We start from the raw sequence: 19786 nt of genomic DNA, 5'->3' as shown, positions 1-19786 counted from the left end.
TATGCGGTGGAGCACTTCCTGTATTACCTCATGACATCACAAGGTGGAACAGGCTTTTCACTCTGAGAGAAGAACTCAACCTAAATCTGCAGAGTTTGTGTGTTAAACGCGTGAAGAAACGACATTAGAACATACAGTAGATCAGGAAAAAGCCTAATATGAGCCCTTTAATTAAACTCTGACATCAAACTGGCCCAAGAACAAACAAAAGTCAAGTTTTACTACAGACAGATCTCATAAAAGGAGCGAGAGGTTTGTGTGTAATAAAACAGTTTTAATCAGAGGTGAAGAGGTGTGGGCTTGACTCAGACGAGAAAGTGTCAGGTTTGATTTGAGGATTTCAACAAGATTTAACGTTTGTACCGAACAACGACGAGAGCAGCTGCTGGATGTGGTTTGATTTAGACGAGTTAAAAGAGGAACAGAGCCAGAAGAAGATGCAGAGGAGAAGGTCAGAGGAGCAGATGAGGAGCAGAGGAGGTTCTTTTGTGCGTTGTTGTTACACAAGTGCAGTAATTACGCGCTCAGATTGTGTTCAGATCCTTTTGTGTTTTGGAGATAACCTCGTGTCAGATAAACTCTCTTTGAGCCGCGGCCAAACCGTGGATCGCTTACAGCTCCGGACTCAAAAACACGGCCGCAGGAATGTGAGACAATGGGAATCAAACTGAACCACGGATTTGATTTCATTTTGGTTTAAATTGTGACTTTTCTTCTCAAGGGCCGTTCACACCAAAGCGTCAAAAAACGCCTTGACGCCTCTATTTGGAGCCTTTGCATTTGAGTTCAGACGCCCCCGACGCGCGTCTTTGACGCCGTGGACGAACGGGACAAAAATACTTGACGCGCGTCCGTTGCCCTGGAAACAAGAGCCCGGTCCTGGTCTTTTCCCGAAACAATGTCAGACCAGACTGAGAGACTTTAGTGTTTTTATGACATAAAACATCAGCGGAGGAGATCGGGTCGACGACTGGGGCGTATATATATATTTATACTCCCTAACTAATGGATCAGTCCTGGTCTACGGTCTAATAGTCCTGGTCTAATCCGGTCTAGTCCCTGGTCTATATCCTGGTCTAATCACGGTCTAGTCCCGGTCTAGTCCTAGTCTGTTAGTCTCGGTCTAGTCCTTGTTTAGTCCCGGTCTAGTCCTGGTTTGGTCCTGGTCCGGTCCTGGTGTAGTCCTGTCCCTCCTGGTGTAGTCCTCGATCGGCTCGGTGATTGTGGTGTATATATTTATTCTCCGTTCATGTTTGTGGTTCTCGTTCTGGTTCTCGGGTCTTTCTTCCTGATAATAACGTCGCTGCGTCTCTGGATACTCGTCCCTGATTGGTTGACGCGGCGCGTCTGACGCGAAAAGTTCAGCATTTTCAACTTCTTGACGCTGACGCCTTGGACGCGCGTCTTGGCCGCTGACGCCAAAACGCTGAAGACGCGCCGCGCTGACGCCAGATTCGCGCCGCAAAAACGCAGGACGCTCTAGTCGCGCGTCCACATAGACTTTACATTGAAACTGGACGCTTTGACGCTTTGGTGTGAACGAACCTTCACATCGCAAAAGAGAATTTACTTCTGTCAACTGGATATGGAAATATCTTTGGACTGAAAATGTTTTGTCACTCATCCAAGAAACTTCTTCACTTCTAACAGGGTTCTGTACATCATTGTCCCGGGAATACTAGATTGTCTAAACCAGGACCACGTTAAGTCAAAGTAGGGATTAAATCAGGTCTAAGCTGGATCTAAAACAAGTCTAACCTAGTTCTAAACCAGGTCTAAAGCAGGTCTCAACCAGGGCTACATAAAGTCAAAGTCAAGACTAAACCAGAAGTAAATCAGGACTATCAGGTCTAAACCAGGTCTAAACCAGTCTAAACCAGGTCTAAACCAGACTAAACCAGGACTAAACCAGGACTAAACCAGGACTGAACCAGGATTGAACCTGGACAAAACCAAGTCTAAACCAGGTGTCTTTCAAGTTTCAACCAGGACTACATAAAGTCAGACACAAGACTAAACCAAGATTAAACCAGGACTAAATAAGGACAAAATCAGGAATAAACTAGGTCTAAACCAGGTCTAAACCAGGTCTAAACCAGGACTAAACCAAGGTTTAACCAAGTGTCTTTCAAGTCTCAACTTATAAATATCAAAATAAAATCAAAGTCAAGACTAAACCAGGAGTAAATCTGGAGTAAATCAGGACTAAACCAGGTCTAAAACAGCTCTAAACCAGGTTGGAAACAGGACTGAATCAGGACTAAACCAGGTCTTAACCAGGTGTCTTTCATGTTTCAACCAGGACTACATAAAGTCAAAGTCAAGACTAAACCAGAAGTAAATCAGGACAAAATTAGGACTCAGTCAGGACTAACCCAAGTCTAAACCAGGTCTAAAACAGGACTGAACCCAGACTAAACCAAGTCTTAAGTGGCTGTCTTTCAGGTCTCAACCAGGACTACATAAAGCCAAAGTCAAGACTAAACCAGGAGTAAATCAGGATTAAACCAGGTCTAAACCAGGTCTAAATGAGGACTGAACCAGGAATGAACCCAGATTAAACCAAGTTTTAACCAAGTGTCTTTCAAGTTTCAAGCAGGACTACATAAAGTCAAAGTCAAGACTAAACCAGGAGTAAATCAGGATTAAACCAGGTCTAAGCCAGGTCTCAATCAAGTCTAAAACAGGTCTAAACCTGGACTGAACCAAGTCTTAACCAGGTGTCTTTCAGGTCTCAACCAGGACTACATAAAGTCAAAGTCAAGACTAAACCAGCTCTAAACCAGGTCTAAACCAGACCTAAATCCGGACTCTGAAGGGAGGAGCCAACTACACTGAAACTAACTCACTCGTTTGTTTACAGTGAGACGTGTTTGTTATTAGTTTAGTCCGTGACCTTCCCCACAGTCCCTGAGTCATGTGACCAGTTTCCTGTCAGACATGAAGACGTCTCTCGGATCAGCGGCGAGACTTTTGTCCAGTCAGTCAGACGTGATTCTCTTTTGCAGTGGCCTCTACCTGGACGACGGAGCGACTCCACAGACTCTCACAATAATAAAGTGCAGAGTAACGGCGGCACAGAACATCTGCTGGAGCTTTATGAGGCAGAGATGGTTTTTCAGATAAAACGCTCACACACAGAGTAATGAGCCCGGCGCTGACAGAAGAATCCACCGGGTCACACACACACACACATTCTGAAAAACAGATTCTGTTCTGATAAATGACAACAATGTTCCACTGTGCCGAGCTGAAAAACTGAAAGACTTGAGACCAGAGGACTGACTTTACCGGACTCCGAGCTTTCGAACCGAACTAAGAGCTTTTGGTTCAGATGACCAGGTCCGGGACCAGACCGGGACCAGAGCGCTACTGAGACTCATCCCGGTCTGGTCTCAGGTCTCACGGTCTGGTCTCCTGATTCAGTCCGTACGGTGCAAAAGTTCCAGCATCGCAGTCACTGAAGTCACATAAACGGGAAAGCCGTTATCCGTTTTTTCCATTCTTCATTTAAACACAAAATCGAAAACTGAAAAAAACGTTATCCGTTTTTTTTCAAAACAAAAAAATGAAAATGATACATGGATTTTTGATGATCATTAGAAACGGTTATGGTGTTTCACATGTAAACAGAGGCTGCGATAGGCGGGGGCCACTATAACTCACACTAGACTGACCAATGGGATTCAAGGATGTGTTTTCGGCAATTTTTTACGAAGTTAATCGAAGTAGTGACGATTGTAGCTTCCGGAAATGAGGAGCGGATATGGATAACTTTGATTTTTAAACTGTTTCTGGTGATATGAAATCTGTTTAAACTAGGGATGGGCATGATTAATCGATTAATCGATAATTGATCATTAAGAATTTCATCGATTACGTTAATTTTAATCGACAAACTGAATGTATGTTGTTGTGTGTATCGTGACCAAACAGGTGTGTACATGTGTCTCTGCATCAGAAGGAGCGAGACACAAACAGTGGGTCAGTCTGTAACGAACCGAAGCACAAATGTGGATTTAACCAGGATTTGTAGAAGAAATTCCACACTTTCCGTTGCGTTGGGACAAGTGTGAGTCCATGTGCACAGTGGATAAAGCAGCACATATGTTTCTGTGTCCAGTGGGAAAAAGTTTTTCCAGGTGAGAGTCGCTCAATGTGGATGACGAGGCCCCGCCCCCCTCCCCCCGTACGCTGTCCTGGTTTTGACAAACACAAATCTGGTCACACTGACCTGTATTCACCTGAGTCATGTCTTTTAATCCAACACAAGTTGAACCACATCAGCGACACAAGAGCTGGAGTTTTATCTTCACTTAGTTTATGTAAATTAGTGATGTGGTTTTAAGTTTTAGTTTCTGTGAGATTTGAACAAAACTGAATTAAACACATTATAATGTCAAACAGCTGATGTGGATCTAGAGTCGTTATGTTTATATGTCGTAAAGTTGAATTTATTTATGCAGATTAGTGCAGATAGTAATAATAATGATGATCATTTTAATATAAAAACGTTAATGATTAATCGATAATCGATCGTTAATTCTTCCCACGATCGATTAAGAAAATTTCATCGAATGCCCGTCCCTAGTTTAAACCCTTTGACAAATATATTTAAATTTTTTTTTTAAGAATACAGTGCTCAGAACATGCAAATATCAGATGCTGAATGTAGTTTTTTGTTTTTTGCACCTGAGCAGGTAAACTCTCATTTTCAGTGAGCTGTTATAAACCTGTAAATGAGTTGAATCACATTTAAACATCCAGAAATGAAGAGTTCAGAGTCTAAAGTTTCCAGAGATACAAATATGTCTGTTTCAGTAAAGTTCGTGAGTGTGAAAATCATTTATAATCACTCGTGGAAGTCTGTTTTCTTTTATGTCCTAGTAAAACATGTGTGGGTTGTTCCTAGTCGGTGACCAAAGGGGGAAAGAGTTAAAGGGTCAATATTAAACTATTTTCTGATCTATGTTCTAATGTTGTAATGTTTCCTCGTCACAAACAGACCTGGAGTTGTGTTTTGTTTCATTCACACGTTTTAACACACAAACCTGCAGATTTCTTCTCTTAAACGGAGAACACTTTATTCCAACTTGTGATGTCATATAGTCAGTGTTGGGGAGTAACAGATTACATGTACCGGAGTTAAGTAATCAGAGTACAAATTATGAGTAACTGTATTTAGTTACAGTTACTGTTTCAGTGAGTGGTAATTGGATTACAGTTACTTTGTAAAAATAAGTGGATTACACGGCGGGATTTTCCTGTTTGTACATTTTATTCTATAGCCCCCCCCCCCTTTTTTTTCCCCCCCGTAATTCCACTCATTGCCGGACACTAAACCAGGTCTAAACCAGGACTAAAACCAGGACTAAAACCAGGTCTAAAACCAGGTCTAAAACCAGGTCTAAAACCAGGACTAAAACCAGGTCTAAAACCAGGTCTAAACCAGGACTAAAACCAGGACTAAAACCAGGTCTAAACCAGGTCTAAACCAGGTCTAAACCAGGACTAAAACCAGGACTAAAACCAGGTCTAAACCAGGTCTAAAACCAGGACTAAACCAGGACTAAACCAGGTCTAAACCAGGTCTAAACCAGGACTAAAACCAGGACTAAAACCAGGACTAAAACCAGGTCTAAAACCAGGTCTAAACCAGGACTAAAACCAGGTCTAAAACCAGGTCTAAACCAGGTCTAAACCAGGACTAAAACCAGGACTAAAACCAGGTCTAAACCAGGTCTAAACCAGGACTAAACCAGGACTAAACCAGGTCTAAACCAGGACTAAAACCAGGACTAAACCAGGACTAAAACCAGGTCTAAACCAGGTCTAAAACCAGGACTAAAACCAGGTCTAAACCAGGTCTAAACCAGGACTAAACCAGGTCTAAAACCAGGTCTAAACCAGGTCTAAACCAGGACTAAACCAGGTCTAAACCAGGTCTAAACCAGGTCTAAAACCAGGTCTAAACCAGGACTAAACCAGGTCTAAAACCAGGTCTAAACCAGGTCTAAACCAGGTAAAACAGGTCAGGTCTAAACCAGGTCTAAATCAGGTCTAAACCAGGTCTAAACCAGGTCTAAACCAGGTCTAAACCAGGTCTAAAACAGGATTTAACAGGACTAAATGCTGCGTGGACGTGTTTCCTCTTCTTCTATCGATAATATTTTTAATCTGGTTCAGTAAAGTCTGGGCTTTTTTTTTTGTCTTTTATCAGACAAAACATTTCTTATGTGAAGATTTCCTCGTCTTTGTTTCTCTACAGCAAATCAAAGTAATCCAAAGTATTCAGATTACTATTACACCCCTTAAGTAATTTAATGGATTATGTTACAAACTACATCTGTAATCTGTAATCTGTAGGGGAATTACATTTTAAAAGTCACCTTCCCAACACTGCATGTAGTAACAAACAAAGCTCTCCACCGTGTTTTTTAGCTCCACACACCTTCATTTGGATCATTTCAGCCCAATTGTCATGATAATAATGCATCAGTTTAATAAAGCGCTTTTCTGGACACTCAAAGACGCTTTACAGATCATTATTCATTCACTCCACACTCAATGGTGGTAAACTATGATCATAGCCACAGCTGCCCTGGGACAGACCGACAGCAGAGTTCTACACTGGGTCAGGTGTCCGCAAATAGTCACTGAAACAGGCGGGTTTTAAAGTTCTGTAACGCACTACCATGTTACTTTTGTTTTATTTAAAGGTTGTATAGAGGATTTTCCAAGGAACGAGAAATCCAGCGACAGTTTGTCCTTTTTCAAATGTTGCGCATGTGTGAAACCACCCCCCCTCCCCTACAGCTCCTACGTAGAAACACCTCCTCCCTCCTCCTCCTTACGCCACAAACAGGTTTGTTTACAGCCGGTGAACTGCACATGACTTGTAAACAACTAACTACAGTGTTGGTTAGACAAGACGGAGAAGTGAGGAGGAGCGAGAGAGAGAGAGAGAGAGAGGAGAGAGGAGAGGAGAGGGAGGGGCGGTGCGCGGAGATTCAGTGCCCGGAGAAGTGAGGAGCAGGGGGAAGAGCGGATCGAGCAGCGAGGGGACAGGAGCAGGAAAGGGGTGCAGAGAAGGTGCGCGGAGATTCAGTGCGAATGAACTAACTACAACACGCAGCAGCAAGCGGACTCTTTCTTTGCCTTGAAAATTACGTTTTCAGACATAGGATATCGCTTTCGTGTCCTGAAAAACGTTTGTGTCGCTCTTGGAAATAAAGTACGTTTTCATAATAAGCAGAAGTTTCCTGTCCAGGAGTAATTTGTGGACCAGTGGTTCAGTCTTTAGACCCTTCGTCTGCTTCAGTCGCGCCATCGCTGGAATGAATCTTCAAGAATCACCTTAGTTTGGCTTCGCTGCTTTTCCCCTTGTCTTCTTCTTTCAGCGACCTCAAAAACGGACTTTCTTTTGCGGCGAACTGCTCCTGGATTCTTGTCGCCATTGCAACAAACTTTGTGCGAACTGCGAGGAAGATATAGGTCAAAAAAAGCCGCTAAGAACTGTTGCGTTGGTGGAGTAAACAGCGTCTGTGCGTCTTGCGTCTGTGGACTGCGTGACAGTCGTACGTAAACCACGTCACCGGCGGCGCAGGCAAGTCAGTTACACTAGAAACGTAGGGAGTTTGATTGACAGCCTGTCAGCTCACAGATAACGAGGCAGTGTCGTTATCTATTGGCAAATGTTTAGCCCCACCACGTCCAGAGTTGATGAGTTTTTATTCTCTTTTTTTTGGTCATCATAATTACAAGGCGACTGCATCTATAATCTATCATTGACAATTTGAAACAAAAAAAAAATCCTCCATACAACCTTTAACTAAATTTGTGTCGGTGTGTATGGTTGGGGGAGGGGGGGGGAGGACTGACCCGGGGGGGCAGATGCAGCCGGACACACAGGGCTCGTGGGAGGAGCAGGTGAGGTTCAGCAGGTACGACTCACAGGTGCGCTCACAGGCCACGCCCCTCTGTGACATCACTCCTGCGTCGGAACAGTTCAGGTAGATCTGACCCACGGGACACAAGCCGTCTGCGGAGGAAGAGGAGGAAGAAGAGAGAGGGTTTAAGGAGAAAGAGACATTTAACTTGGAGTGATTTTTATATAAATGATTAAATGGGTCAAAAATGTAACAGTCCAGTCTGGGTTAAACTCACCACTCGCTGGACTTTGAGAGACCAGTTTCCCGTCCACACACAACCTGCACAGATCAAACATATGTTCTATTTTCACGTTTTACAAATCCAATCTATAACACTGTTTTTAACACGAGTGCTGTACAAAAATAAACTGAAATTGTATATACACAGGGACTTAACAATAACTAAAATATCATGATCGGATCATCAAAAGCAGTGTTGGTGAAGCAAAAGATGTTCATTTTGTCTTATGTACTTTAACTTCTTGGGTTCTTTTTAAAGATCATATGCAGTGATGGAATGGCTCAGACTGACCACGCCTCCCGTCGCCGGTGTCTCTGGAGGAGGGTGTCCCAGGTGTGTGACCTGTTCCTCCTTGATCCAGCGTTTGAACTTGTTGTTTTTGATCCAATACCCGATTCCATAATGTGGTTGTTCTTTTTGTGTCGGATTAGGATGACGTTTCCTTCTCGCATTCCTTTTGGTGTTCCTTTTTTCGGATGTGAAATGCTCCGGCCTGTTTCCCCTATGTGTGATTTATTGCATGATTTGCATTGAATTTCGTAGATGGTGTTGCATTTTTGTTCTTGTGGGATTTTGTCCTTGGGGTGTACGAGCTGTTGGCGGAGTTTTGTATCACACATAGGGGAAACAGGCCGGGCATTTCACAGGAAACGTCAGGGAGACTCACCAGAACACAAAAAGACAAAGCAGAACAGGAAAACCTAAAATCCGCCATATCAGACACTGTAAAAGGAACAACCACATTATGGATCGGGTCGGGGCTCGGGTCATTGGATCAGAAAACAACAAGTTCAAACGCTGGATCAAGGAGGACGGTGAAATCAGGAAACGAGGCACGGACAGCATTAACCGTGATGACGGAGCGTTCCTCCTTTCACACACCTGGGACACCCTCCTCCAGAGACACCGGGCGACGGGAGGCGTGGTCAGTCTGAGCCACCTGCAGGTCCATCAGGTCTGACCACGCCCACAGGAAGCAACAACAGCTGATATACGACACGTCACCACCAACACCGGTGACAGTTCTGAAGATGCAGCAGCAGCCGAAACATGTCAACAAGGTAAACACACTTTACTGCATTGTCTTTAAAAAGAACCTAAGAAGTTACAGTGTTGGTGAAGTTACTTTTAAAAAGTAATGTTGGCTTGTCACTCTTACTTCTTTAAAGAGTAATCCCTTACTTTATTTAGTTACCCTCAATGTGGAAAGTAACTTTTTACTGTTGGGCCAAATTGAAAAAGGAACTATGTTTCGTAGGGCGTTACATTGTTTTTACCCAAAAACGTAGTTATGTTTCTCCCACTGGTCAAAAGTCTCACAATAATATTATGGATCATCACAATATATTGAATCACAAGTCTCTTTGTTTAAATGAAGAGTTATGGTGCAGCAACAGATAAAAAACAGGGAACTACACCTTTGCTCTCGTTCAGTGTAAACTACATGAAGAAATAACAGTTCTAAACTCTTTTAAATCTTTGTTATTTTGGATTAAGTCTTGTCAAGGCATTTTAAGAGGAAAAAGTATCATATTAACAGTTTTGTTTGCCTCCACAAAATATTGCACTAAATATCAAACCGTGAGACGTACATCATGAAAATATTCGTACAGAGAGATTTGGATATTTTTACATCCATAATTATCACACAGGCTTTAGAAATGATGCATTTTAAGAGATATAAAATGCAAGATAAACTTCTTAATCATTTAATTATGTTTTCTACTTTTCTTAATAAACAAAATGCAAAAGTCATGATTTGTTATGTTTGTAAATCCAAAGACCCACTAAATTTGTGCACTCAAATAAAAGTTCCTATTTGTTACAGCTGTTATTTGTTATGTAGTTTGAGTCTGTAGTTTGAGTCTGTAGTTTGAGTTTGTAGTTTGAGTCTGTAGTTTGACTCTGTAGTTTGACTCTGTAGTTTGAGTTTGTAGTTGTGAGTGTTTAGTCTGTAGTTTGAGTCTGTAGTTTGAGTTCTGTAGTTTGACTGTATTTGAGTCTGTAGTTTGAGTTGAGTCTGTAGTTGAGTGTTTAGTCTGTGAGTTTGACTCTGTAGTTTGAGTCTGTAGTTTGACTAGTTTGACTCTGTTTAGTTTGAGTCTGTAGTTTGACTCTGTAGTTTGAGTCTGTAGTTTGAGTCTGTAGTTTGACTCTGTAGTTTGAGTTTGTAGTTTGAGTCTGTAGTTGATAGTTTAGTTTGAGTTTGTAGTTGTGAAGTTTGAGTCTGTAGTGAGTTGTAGTTTGACTCTGTAGTTTGACTGTAGTTTGAGTCTGTAGTTGTAGTTTTGATTTGTGATTAGTTTGAGTCTGTAGTTTGAGTCTGTAGTTTGACTCTGTAGTTTGAGTTTGTAGTTGTGAGTTTGAGTCTGTAGTGAGTTTGTAGTTTGTAGTTGTGAGTGTTTGAGTCTGTAGTTTGAGTCTGTAAGTTTTGAGTTGTAGTTTTGTAGTTGTTTGAGTCTGTAGTTTGAGTCTGTAGTTTGACTCTGTAGTTTGAGTCTGTAGTTTGACTCTGTAGTTTGACTCTGTAGTTTGAGTTTGTAGATTGTAGTTGTGAGTGTTTGAGTCTGTAGTTTGAGTCTGTAGTTTGTAGTTGTGAGTGTTTGAGTCTGTAGTTTGAGTTTGTAGTTTGTAGTTGTGAGTGTTTGAGTCTGTAGTTTGAGTTTGTAGTTTGTAGTTGTGAGTGTTTGAGTCTGTAGTTTGTAGTTGTGGTGTTTGAGTCTGTAGTTTGAGTTTGTAGTGTAGTGTAGTTTGAGTCTGTAGTTTGAGTCTGTAGTTTGACTCTGTAGTTTGAGTTTGTAGTTTAGTCTGTGAGTTTGAGTCTGTAGTTTGTAGTTGTGAGTTTGAGTCTGTAGTTTGAGTTTGTAGTTTGTAGTTGTAGTTTGAGTCTGTAGTTTGAGTCTAGTTTGTAGTTTTGAGTGTGAGTGTGAGTCTGTAGTTTGACTCAGTTTGTATTGAGTTTAGTCTGTGAGTGTGTAGTTGTAGTGTTTGAGTCTGTAGTTTGAGTCTGTAGTTTGTCTGTATTTTGTAGTTTGTAGTTTGACTCTGTAGTTTGAGTTTGTAGTTTGTAGTGTAGTTTGAGTCTGTAGTTTGAGTTTGTAGTTTGAGTGTTTTTGAGTCTTAGTTTGTCTGTAGTTTGACTCTGTAGTTTAAGTTTGTAGTTGTGGGGTTGAGTGTAGTTTGAGTCTGTAGTTTGACTGTGAGTCTGTAGTTTGTAGTTGTAGTTTGAGTTGTAGTTTTTTGTATGTTGTGAGTGTTTGAGTCTGTAGTTTGTAGTTGTGAGTGTTTGAGTCTGTAGTTTGAGTTTGTAGTTTGTAGTTGTGAGTGTCTGAGTCTGTAGTTTGAGTCTGTAGTTTGACTCTGTAGTTTGAGTTTGTAGTTGTGGGTGTTTGAGTCTGTAGTTTGAGTCTGTAGTTTGAGTCTGTAGTTTGAGTTTGTAGTTTGTAGTTTGTGTTTGAGTCTGTACTTTGAGTCTGTAGTTTGACTCTGTAGTTTAAGTTTGTAGTTTGATTGAGTTTGACTCTGTAGTTTGAGTTTGTTTGTAGTTGTGAGTGTGAGTCTGTAGTTTGAGTCTGTAGTTTGTAGTTGTGAGTGTTTGAGTCTGTAGTTTGAGTTTGTAGTTTGTAGTTGTGAGTGTTTGAGTCTGTAGTTTGACTCTGTAGTTTGACTCTGTAGTTTTGATCTGTAGTTTGAGTCTGTAGTTTGACTCTGTAGTTTGAGTTTGTAGTTTGTAGTTGTGAGTGTTTGAGTCTGTAGTTTTTGAGTGAGTTCTGTAGTGTAGTTTGACTGTAGTTTGAGTCTGTGAGTTTGTAGTTTGAGTCTGTGTTTGAGTGTATTTGAGTTTGTAGTTTGTAGTTGTGAGTGTTTGAGTCTGTAGTTTGACTCTGTAGTTTGAGTCTGTAGTGTTTGAGTGAGTCTGTAGTTGTGAGTGTTTGAGTCTGTAGTGATCTGTAGTTTGACTGTAGTTTGACTCTGTAGTTTGTAGTTGTGAGTGTTTGAGTCTGTAGTTTTGACTCTGTTTGACTCCTGTAGTTTGTAGTTGTGAGTGTTTGAGTCTGTAGTAGTTTGAGTCTGTAGTTTGAGTCTGTAGTTTGAGTCTGTAGTTTGACTCTGTAGTTTGTAGTTGTGAGTGTTTGAGTCTGTAGTTTGAGTCTGTAGTTTGAGTTTGTAGTTTGTAGTTGTGAGTGTTTGAGTCTGTAGTTTGAGTCTGTAGTTTGAGTCTGTAGTTTGAGTCTGTAGTTTGAGTCTGTAGTTTTGTAGTTGTGAGTGTTTGAGTCTGTAGTTTGACTCTGTAGTGTAGTTTGTAGTGTTGAGTCTGTAGTTTGACTGTAGTTTGAGTTTGTAGTTTTGTAGTTGTGAGTGTTTGAGTCTGTAGTTTGACTCTGTTAGTTTGAGTTTTTGTAGTTTGTAGTTGTGAGTGTTTGAGTCTGTAGTTTGAGTCTGTAGTTTGAGTCTGTAGTTTGAGTCTGTAGTTTGTAGTTGTGAGTGTTTGAGTCTGTAGTTTGACTCTGTAGTTTGAGTTTGTAGTTTGTAGTTGTGAGTGTTTGAGTCTGTAGTTTGAGTTTGTAGTTTGTAGTTGTGAGTGTTTGAGTCTGTAGTTTGTAGTTTGTAGTTGTGAGTGTTTGAGTCTGTAGTTTGAGTCTGTAGTTTGTAGTTGTGAGTGTTTGAGTCTGTAGTTTGACTCTGTAGTTTGACTCTGTAGTTTGAGTCTGTAGTTTGAGTCTGTAGTTTGACTCTGTAGTTTGAGTCTGTAGTTTGAGTTTGTAGTTTGTAGTTGTGAGTGTTTGAGTCTGTTTGAGTCTGTAGTTTGAGTCTGTAGTTGAGTCTGTAGTTTGAGTTTTGTAGTTTGTAGTTGTGAGTGTGAGTCTGTAGTTTGAGTCTGTAGTTTGAGTCTGTAGTTTGAGTCTGTAGTTTGAGTCTGTAGTTTGTAGTTGTGAGTGTTTGAGTCTGTAGTTTGAGTCTGTAGTTTGAGTTTGTAGTTTGTAGTTGTGAGTGTTTGAGTCTGTAGTTTGAGTCTGTAGTTTGACTCTGTAGTTTGTAGTTGTGGGTGTTTGAGTGGACTGGGCACAGTGAAGTCTTACTGAACACCTGCTGAAGTCATGATCATGTCTCCAGGTTCATAATCTGCGCCCAGAAAACTGCACGGACACTCGCTCCTGAAAACAACAAAAACACACACACACGGTTATTAGAGAACAAGGCAAAGGGTGGAATGTTCATGGACCCGGGCGGGTGCGGGTCTCCAAAAATGGACCCGTGCGGGACTCTAGGTTCTGGGTTGGGTGAGGTTGGTCACGTGCGGTGATCGCGGTGGCCTCTTAGTACCCCGATGATTAATTTTTGCGGTTATTGCGACAGCCCTAGTTTCCTCTTTAAGTTTCTATCTTCATAACACAAGCAAAACAGGTCAAATGCTCCAGTCCTGACCAAGACCAGCTCAAGATCTGGAGCTGGTCCCACTGCTCCTGACAGGTTTAACCCAGAGACACTTAAAGGTTGTATGGAAGATTTTTTTTTGTTTCAAATTGTCAATAAAACTTTAAAATACCATTACATAGACGCAGCAGCCTTGTAATTATGATGACCAAAAAAAAAAAGAGAATGAAAATCTATCAACTGTGAAATGTAGTGAGGCCAGATAAACATCAGCCAATAGATAACCAGGCTACCTCATTTTCTATTGGCTGTTAGGTTGTCAATCAAACTCCCTATGTTTCTAGAGTAACTGACTCACCAGCGCGTGGGGATTACGCGGTTTATGCGGCGGTTCTTAGAGGCTTTTTCAAACTGTAGCGTCTTCTCAGTTCGCACAAAGTTTGTCGCGATGACGGACAAGAATCCACGACCAGTTCGACGCTAAAGAAAGTCCGTTTTTGAGGTCGCGGAAAGAAGAAGAGAAGGGGAAAAGGAGCGGAGACAAACTGAGGTGGTTCTTGGAGATCTCTTACAGCGATGGCGCGACTGAAGCAGACGAAGGATCTAAAAACTGTCGCGTCGGTCGCTAAATTATTTTTAGACAGGTCACTTCAACAGTAATTCTGAACACGCACCGGCTGTAAACAAACATGATTTCTAGCGTAAGGAGGCGGGAGGAAGTGTTTCTACTGAGGGAGCTGTGGTGTCATGCATGAACAACATCTGAAAAAGGACTGTCGCTGTATTTCTCTTTCCTTAGAAAATCCTCTATGCAACCTTTAAAGACGAGTCAAGCGCAGAGAGCTCACCACACGAGTGATTAACAGAACATAACTTAATGAAATTTTAAATGATTTTTAAATAGATTATACTCAATTCTGATTTTGCATATCTCCAAAAACAATTGCGTTACTTATTTTTCGATACGGCTCTCACCTGAACTCTCCAGACGGGAACATCGTAACAGGGTCAGATCAAGATTCCAAATAGTATAACTCTGACTCACTCACCGCTCACTAAGTTAATGCATTATTTCTAAGAGGTTTAATCCATTATCTTAACCGTCATCTTTTATTTGAGACAGCTCGGTGACACTCAGACTCAGAGGTGTCGGGACTGCGCTCCGTTTTGGCCACACATTCTGCAGCCCGCCGCTCGAGTTTCTCTGGCGCAGAATAAAAAGGCCGTGATGGTGGATTCCTGCAGGTAACCGGAGCACGCCGTGAGAGAGGGGGACATTTAGGACGCTCCACGGGGCAGAAAATACGCTTTAAAAGCCTGATCCTCCCGTTTACTCAGAGCACGATCACTCAGAGAGGAGCTGAACTGGAGCTGAGCCCACAGACGGAGCCAACACACCTGCTCACCCTGCTGCACCACCTCTGACGGCCTGCAGGGGGAGAACGGACGACGAAAGTATCGAAAATCAGATCATACAACAAGTATCGAAACTAGAGCGGGTATCGATACTAAAAAAGTCCCATTGACAGGACACAAATGAACTTGAGCTGCATCAGAACAAGTGTACGAGTGTAACCCAGGACTAAACCAGGTCTAACCCAGGACTAAAGCAGGTCTAACCCAGGACTAAAGCAGGTCTAACCCAGGACTAAAGCAGGTCTAACCCAGGACTAAAGCAGGTCTAACCCAGGACTAAAGCAGGTCTAACCCAGGACTAAAGCAGGTCTAACCCAGGACTAAAGCAGGTCTAACCCAGGACTAAAGCAGGTCTAACCCAGGACTAAAGCAGGTCTAAACCAGGACTAAAGCAGGTCTAACCCAGGACTAAAGCAGGTCTAAACCAGGACTAAAGCAGGTCTAAACCAGGACTAAAGCAGGTCTAACCCAGGACTAAAGCAGGTCTAACCCAGGACTAAAGCAGGTCTAACCCAGGACTAAAGCAGGTCTAACCCAGGACTAAAGCAGGTCTAACCCAGGACTAAAGCAGGTCTAACCCAGGACTAAAGCAGGTCTAACCCAGGACTAAAGCAGGTCTAAACCAGGACTAAAGCAGGTCTAACCCAGGACTAAAGCAGGTCTAAAACCAGGACTAAAAGCAGGTCTAACCCAGGACTAAAAGCAGGTCTAAACCAGGACTAAACTAAAGCAGGTCTAACCCAGGACTAAACCAGGTCTAACCCAGGACTAAAGCAGGTCTAACCAGGACTAAAGCAGGTCTAACCAGGACTAAAGCAGGTCTAACCCAGGACTAAAGCAGGTCTAAACCAGGACTAAAGCAGGTCTAACCCAGGACTAAAGCAGGTCTAACCAGGACTAAAGCAGGTCTAACCCAGGACTAAAGCAGGTCTAACCCAGGACTAAAGCAGGTCTAAACCAGGACTAAAGCAGGTCTAACCCAGGACTAAAGCAGGTCTAACCCAGGACTAAAGCAGGTCTAACCCAGGACTAAAGCAGGTCTAACCCAGGACTAAAGCAGGTCTAACCCAGGACTAAAGCAGGTCTAACCCAGGACTAAAGCAGGTCTAACCCAGGACTAAAGCAGGTCTAACCCAGGACTAAAGCAGGTCTAACTAAGGCTGTCACGGTTAGAGAATTTCTCCTGTGGTGCAGTATAGCGGCTCAACAGCGCAGTATGAGGTGACACCGCCAGTGTTGGGGAGTAACAGATTACATGTACCGGGATTACGTAATCAGAGTACAAATTATGAGTAACTGTATTTAGTTACAGTTACTGTTTCAATGAGTGGTAATTGGATTACAGTTACTTTGTTGAAATAAATGGATTACAGGGCGGTATTTTCCTGTTTTCACATTTTGGGCTAAACCAGGACTAAACCAGGACTAAAAGCAGGACTAAACTAAGACTAAACTAGGACTAAAACTAGGACTAAAACCAGGTCTAAATCAGGACTAAAAAGGTCTAAACAATATGACACTAACAGTAGAGTGAACATAACTGAAGGCAGCAGTGATCTCATATAAAAATAATTTCTCTATCAATAATATTGTTTATATGCTTAAGTAAAGACTGGACTTTTTATTTTCTTTTAGCAAACAAAACAAAACATCTTATGTTAAGATTTCCTCGTCTTTGTTTCTCTACAACAAACAGTTGCTTATTCATGGAGACTTGGGCTCAACAGAGAATTTGAAGAGAACAAACATGAATTTTCAGGATGTGGTTGTTACATTCATGTTGTTTTAAAAAAGATGACAATATCAAGTAATCCAAAGTATTCAGATTACATTACTCACTTTAAGTAATTTAATGGATTACGTTACAAACTACATTTTGGGGTATGTAATCTGTAATGTGTAGGGGAAAACATTTTAAAAGTAAACTTCCCAACACTGGATACTGCACCCCTCCCCACCCTCCATCTCCTGGAGTTATAATATTTCCAGCGACACTGAAAACTCTCTGATGATGCGCTTGTTGCAGATGCACTTGTACCTCGGTTGTCGCGTGGGTATAGGGGAGTTTCATTGTTGACAAAAGCGCGCGTTTCATGCTGGGAGTTATTTTGGTCGGTGGCAATAAACACTAATTCAACATGACGGACGGAGCGAGAAAGCACGTAAAGGGTATTGATCCCGGTTATTTATCCACTCTAACGGCAGAGGACCCAAGACCATTTGACCAGAAATTGGTCATAAAGCATCGACGGACGACAAATCACCCTTTTCAACCCCGACAGAGCCTGGACCAAACCAAATTTCTGGTCAGAATCTCCAACTACCTGGACAAATATTCACTTGGGCGACATCCACAATGACTTGGTGGAAACTCCTGGGCCATTCACAGCAGAAAAGATGAAAACCTCCAAGAGTCTGGATGTGTTGTTGAACTTGTTGGAGTCCACGGTTTGTTAGGATCTTCTACGTTTGCTCTGCGAATGTTTGAAAGTCGTTTAATTCACCGTTAGCGGTTCTTTTCACTCGGAATACGAAAAAGACATTTTCCTTCTTCCGTGCTTTCTATTTGTGCGTCCGATAATGCAGCAGGAATTTACCATTATCGGGGAGAAATACGCGAGGTTACGCACTGTGTTTGACGCTACCGTGTTTCTTGCCTCCGACCAAAATATTTCCCAGCAGCAACGCGGACTTTTAATAACAATGACGTCAGCTGAAACTCGCCTATTGTGTGTGTAACGTGGGAGGAGAAACATTTGGCTTTAGAACAAGTGCAGCTGCGTCTCTAAAGCTCTCACTGTGGCAGCTCGGGTCAGAGTCCTGCTCCAGGTCGGGTCAGAGTCCTGCTCCAGGTCGGGTCAGAGTCCTGCTCCAGGTCGGGTCAGAGTCCTGCTCCGCGGACTTCAGAGAGAGAGAACCCCGAGCACGAGCACGCAGAGCAGGTGTCCGCAAAGCACGATCGGGGGACGTCCGCACTTCACTCTGTGCATGTGGAGCTCTGACTGCGGTCACCCGACTGTCTACACGAGCACACCTTAGTCCTGGGTTAGTCCTGGGTTAGTCCTGGGTTAGTCCTGGTTAGTTAGTCCTGGTTAGTCCTGGGTTTAGTCCTGGGTTAGTTATGGGTTAGTCTGGGTTAGTCCTGGGTTAGTCCTGGGTTAGTCCTGGGTTGTTAGTCCTGGGTTAGTTCTGGGTTAGTCCTGGGTTAGTTCTGGGTTAGTCCTTTAGTTAGTCCTGGTTAGTCCTGGGTTAGTCCTGGGTTAGTTCTGGGTTAGTTAGTCTGGGTCTGGTTAGTCCTGGGTTAGTTCTGGGTTAGTCCTTTGTTAGTCCTGGGTTAGTCCTTTGTTAGTCCTGGATTAGTCCTGGGTTAGTCCTGGGTTAGTCCTTCCTGGTTAGTTCCTGGGTTAGTCCTGGGTTAGTTCTGGGTTAGTTCTGGGTTAGTTCTGGGTTAGTCCTGGGTTAGTCCTGGGTTAGTCCTGGGTTAGTCCTGGGTTAGTTCTGGGTTAGTTAGTCTGGGTTAGTCCTGGGTTAGTTCTGGGTTAGTCCTGGGTTAGTCCTGGGTTAGTCCTGGGTTAGTCCTGGGTTAGTCCTGGGTTAGTCCTGGGTTAGTTCTGGGTTAGTCTGGGTTAGTCTGGGTTAGTTCTGGGTTAGTTCTGGGTTAGTCCTTTGTTAGTCCTTTGTTAGTCCTGGGTTAGTCCTGGGTTAGTCCTGGGTTAGTCCTGGGTTAGTCCTGGGTTAGTCCTGGGTTAGTTCTGGGTTAGTCCTGGGTTAGTCCTGGATTAGTCCTGGGTTAGTTCTGGGTTAGTCCTGGGTTAGTTCCTGGGTTAGTCCTGGGTAGTTAGGGTTAGTCCTGGTTAGTCCTGGGTTAGTCCTGGTTAGTCCTTTGGTTAGTCCTGGGTTAGTCCTTTGTTAGTCCTGGTTAGTCCTGGGTTAGTTCCTGGGTTAGTCCTGGGTTAGTTTCTGGGTTAGTCCTCTGGGTTAGTTCTGGGTTAGTCCTGGGTTAGTCCTGGGTTAGTTTAGTTCTGGGTTAGTTCTGGTTAGTCCTGGGTTAGTCCTGGGTTAGTTCTGGGTTAGTCCTGGGTTAGTCCTGGGTTAGTCCTGGGTTAGTCCTGGGTTAGTCCTGGGTTAGTCCTTTGTTAGTCCTGGTTAGGTTAGTCCTGGGTTAGTCCTTTGTTAGTCCTGGGTTAGTCCTGGGTTAGTCCTGGGTTAGTCCTGGATTAGTCCTGGATTAGTCCTGGATTAGTCCTGGGTTAGTCCTGGGTTAGTCCTTTGTTAGTCCTGGGTTAGTTCCTGGGTTAGTTCTGGGTTAGTTCTGGGTTAGTCCTGGGTTAGTCCTGGGTTATCAGGGGCACGGGCGGTAACGGGTGGAATGTTAGTGGGTGCAGGTCTCTAAAAAGGGACCCGTGCAGGATTCTGGGTCGGGTTTTTGCAGTTATTGCGACAGCCCTAAGTCTAACCCAGGACAAAACCAGACAAAGTGCAGACAAAGTTCAAAATCAGATGTCAAAATGTTATATTTGTTAAAATGTTAAAATAAATATGCAATTGCTCTAGCCAATCGCATAAGACTAAAGGTGTCCTCTTTGTGCAGGTAAAACATGTAAATACAAAAGTCCTGTGCCCTCGTTTGTTAATCAGAGCTACAGAACATACTTTAGGTGAGGCAATGATGGGACCCGACTCACCCTCACCCGCTTCACCTCTTCTTATTGAGTTACCCGACCCGCCCAAACACGCGGGACCCACAACTACCAATGTCAGAAAGAACAGGTTTGGTGAACAGTTTGGTCAATAATCACTGTGGCTCCTCCAGGCCAAACTT

The 19786-nt window shown here is 42.9% G+C and overlaps 1 protein-coding gene across 1 annotated transcript in view; it reads right to left on the bottom strand.

Moving 5' to 3' along the window:
- otog (otogelin) overlaps positions 1-19786 on the bottom strand; it is a 168188-nt gene that overhangs the window by 61865 nt on the left and 86537 nt on the right. The window contains 3 exon segments of the mRNA XM_055154364.1: positions 7882-8041; positions 8167-8210; positions 13254-13328. Coding sequence (XP_055010339.1) covers positions 7882-8041; positions 8167-8210; positions 13254-13328 — 279 coding nt within the window.

This window comes from Boleophthalmus pectinirostris, unplaced genomic scaffold (genome assembly GCF_026225935.1).
Source record: "Boleophthalmus pectinirostris isolate CB_2022bp ecotype Guang Dong unplaced genomic scaffold, ASM2622593v1 HiC_scaffold_19, whole genome shotgun sequence".
Taxonomy (NCBI): Eukaryota; Metazoa; Chordata; class Actinopteri; order Gobiiformes; family Gobiidae; genus Boleophthalmus; species Boleophthalmus pectinirostris.
This window is presented reverse-complemented; position numbering and strand designations above follow the sequence as displayed.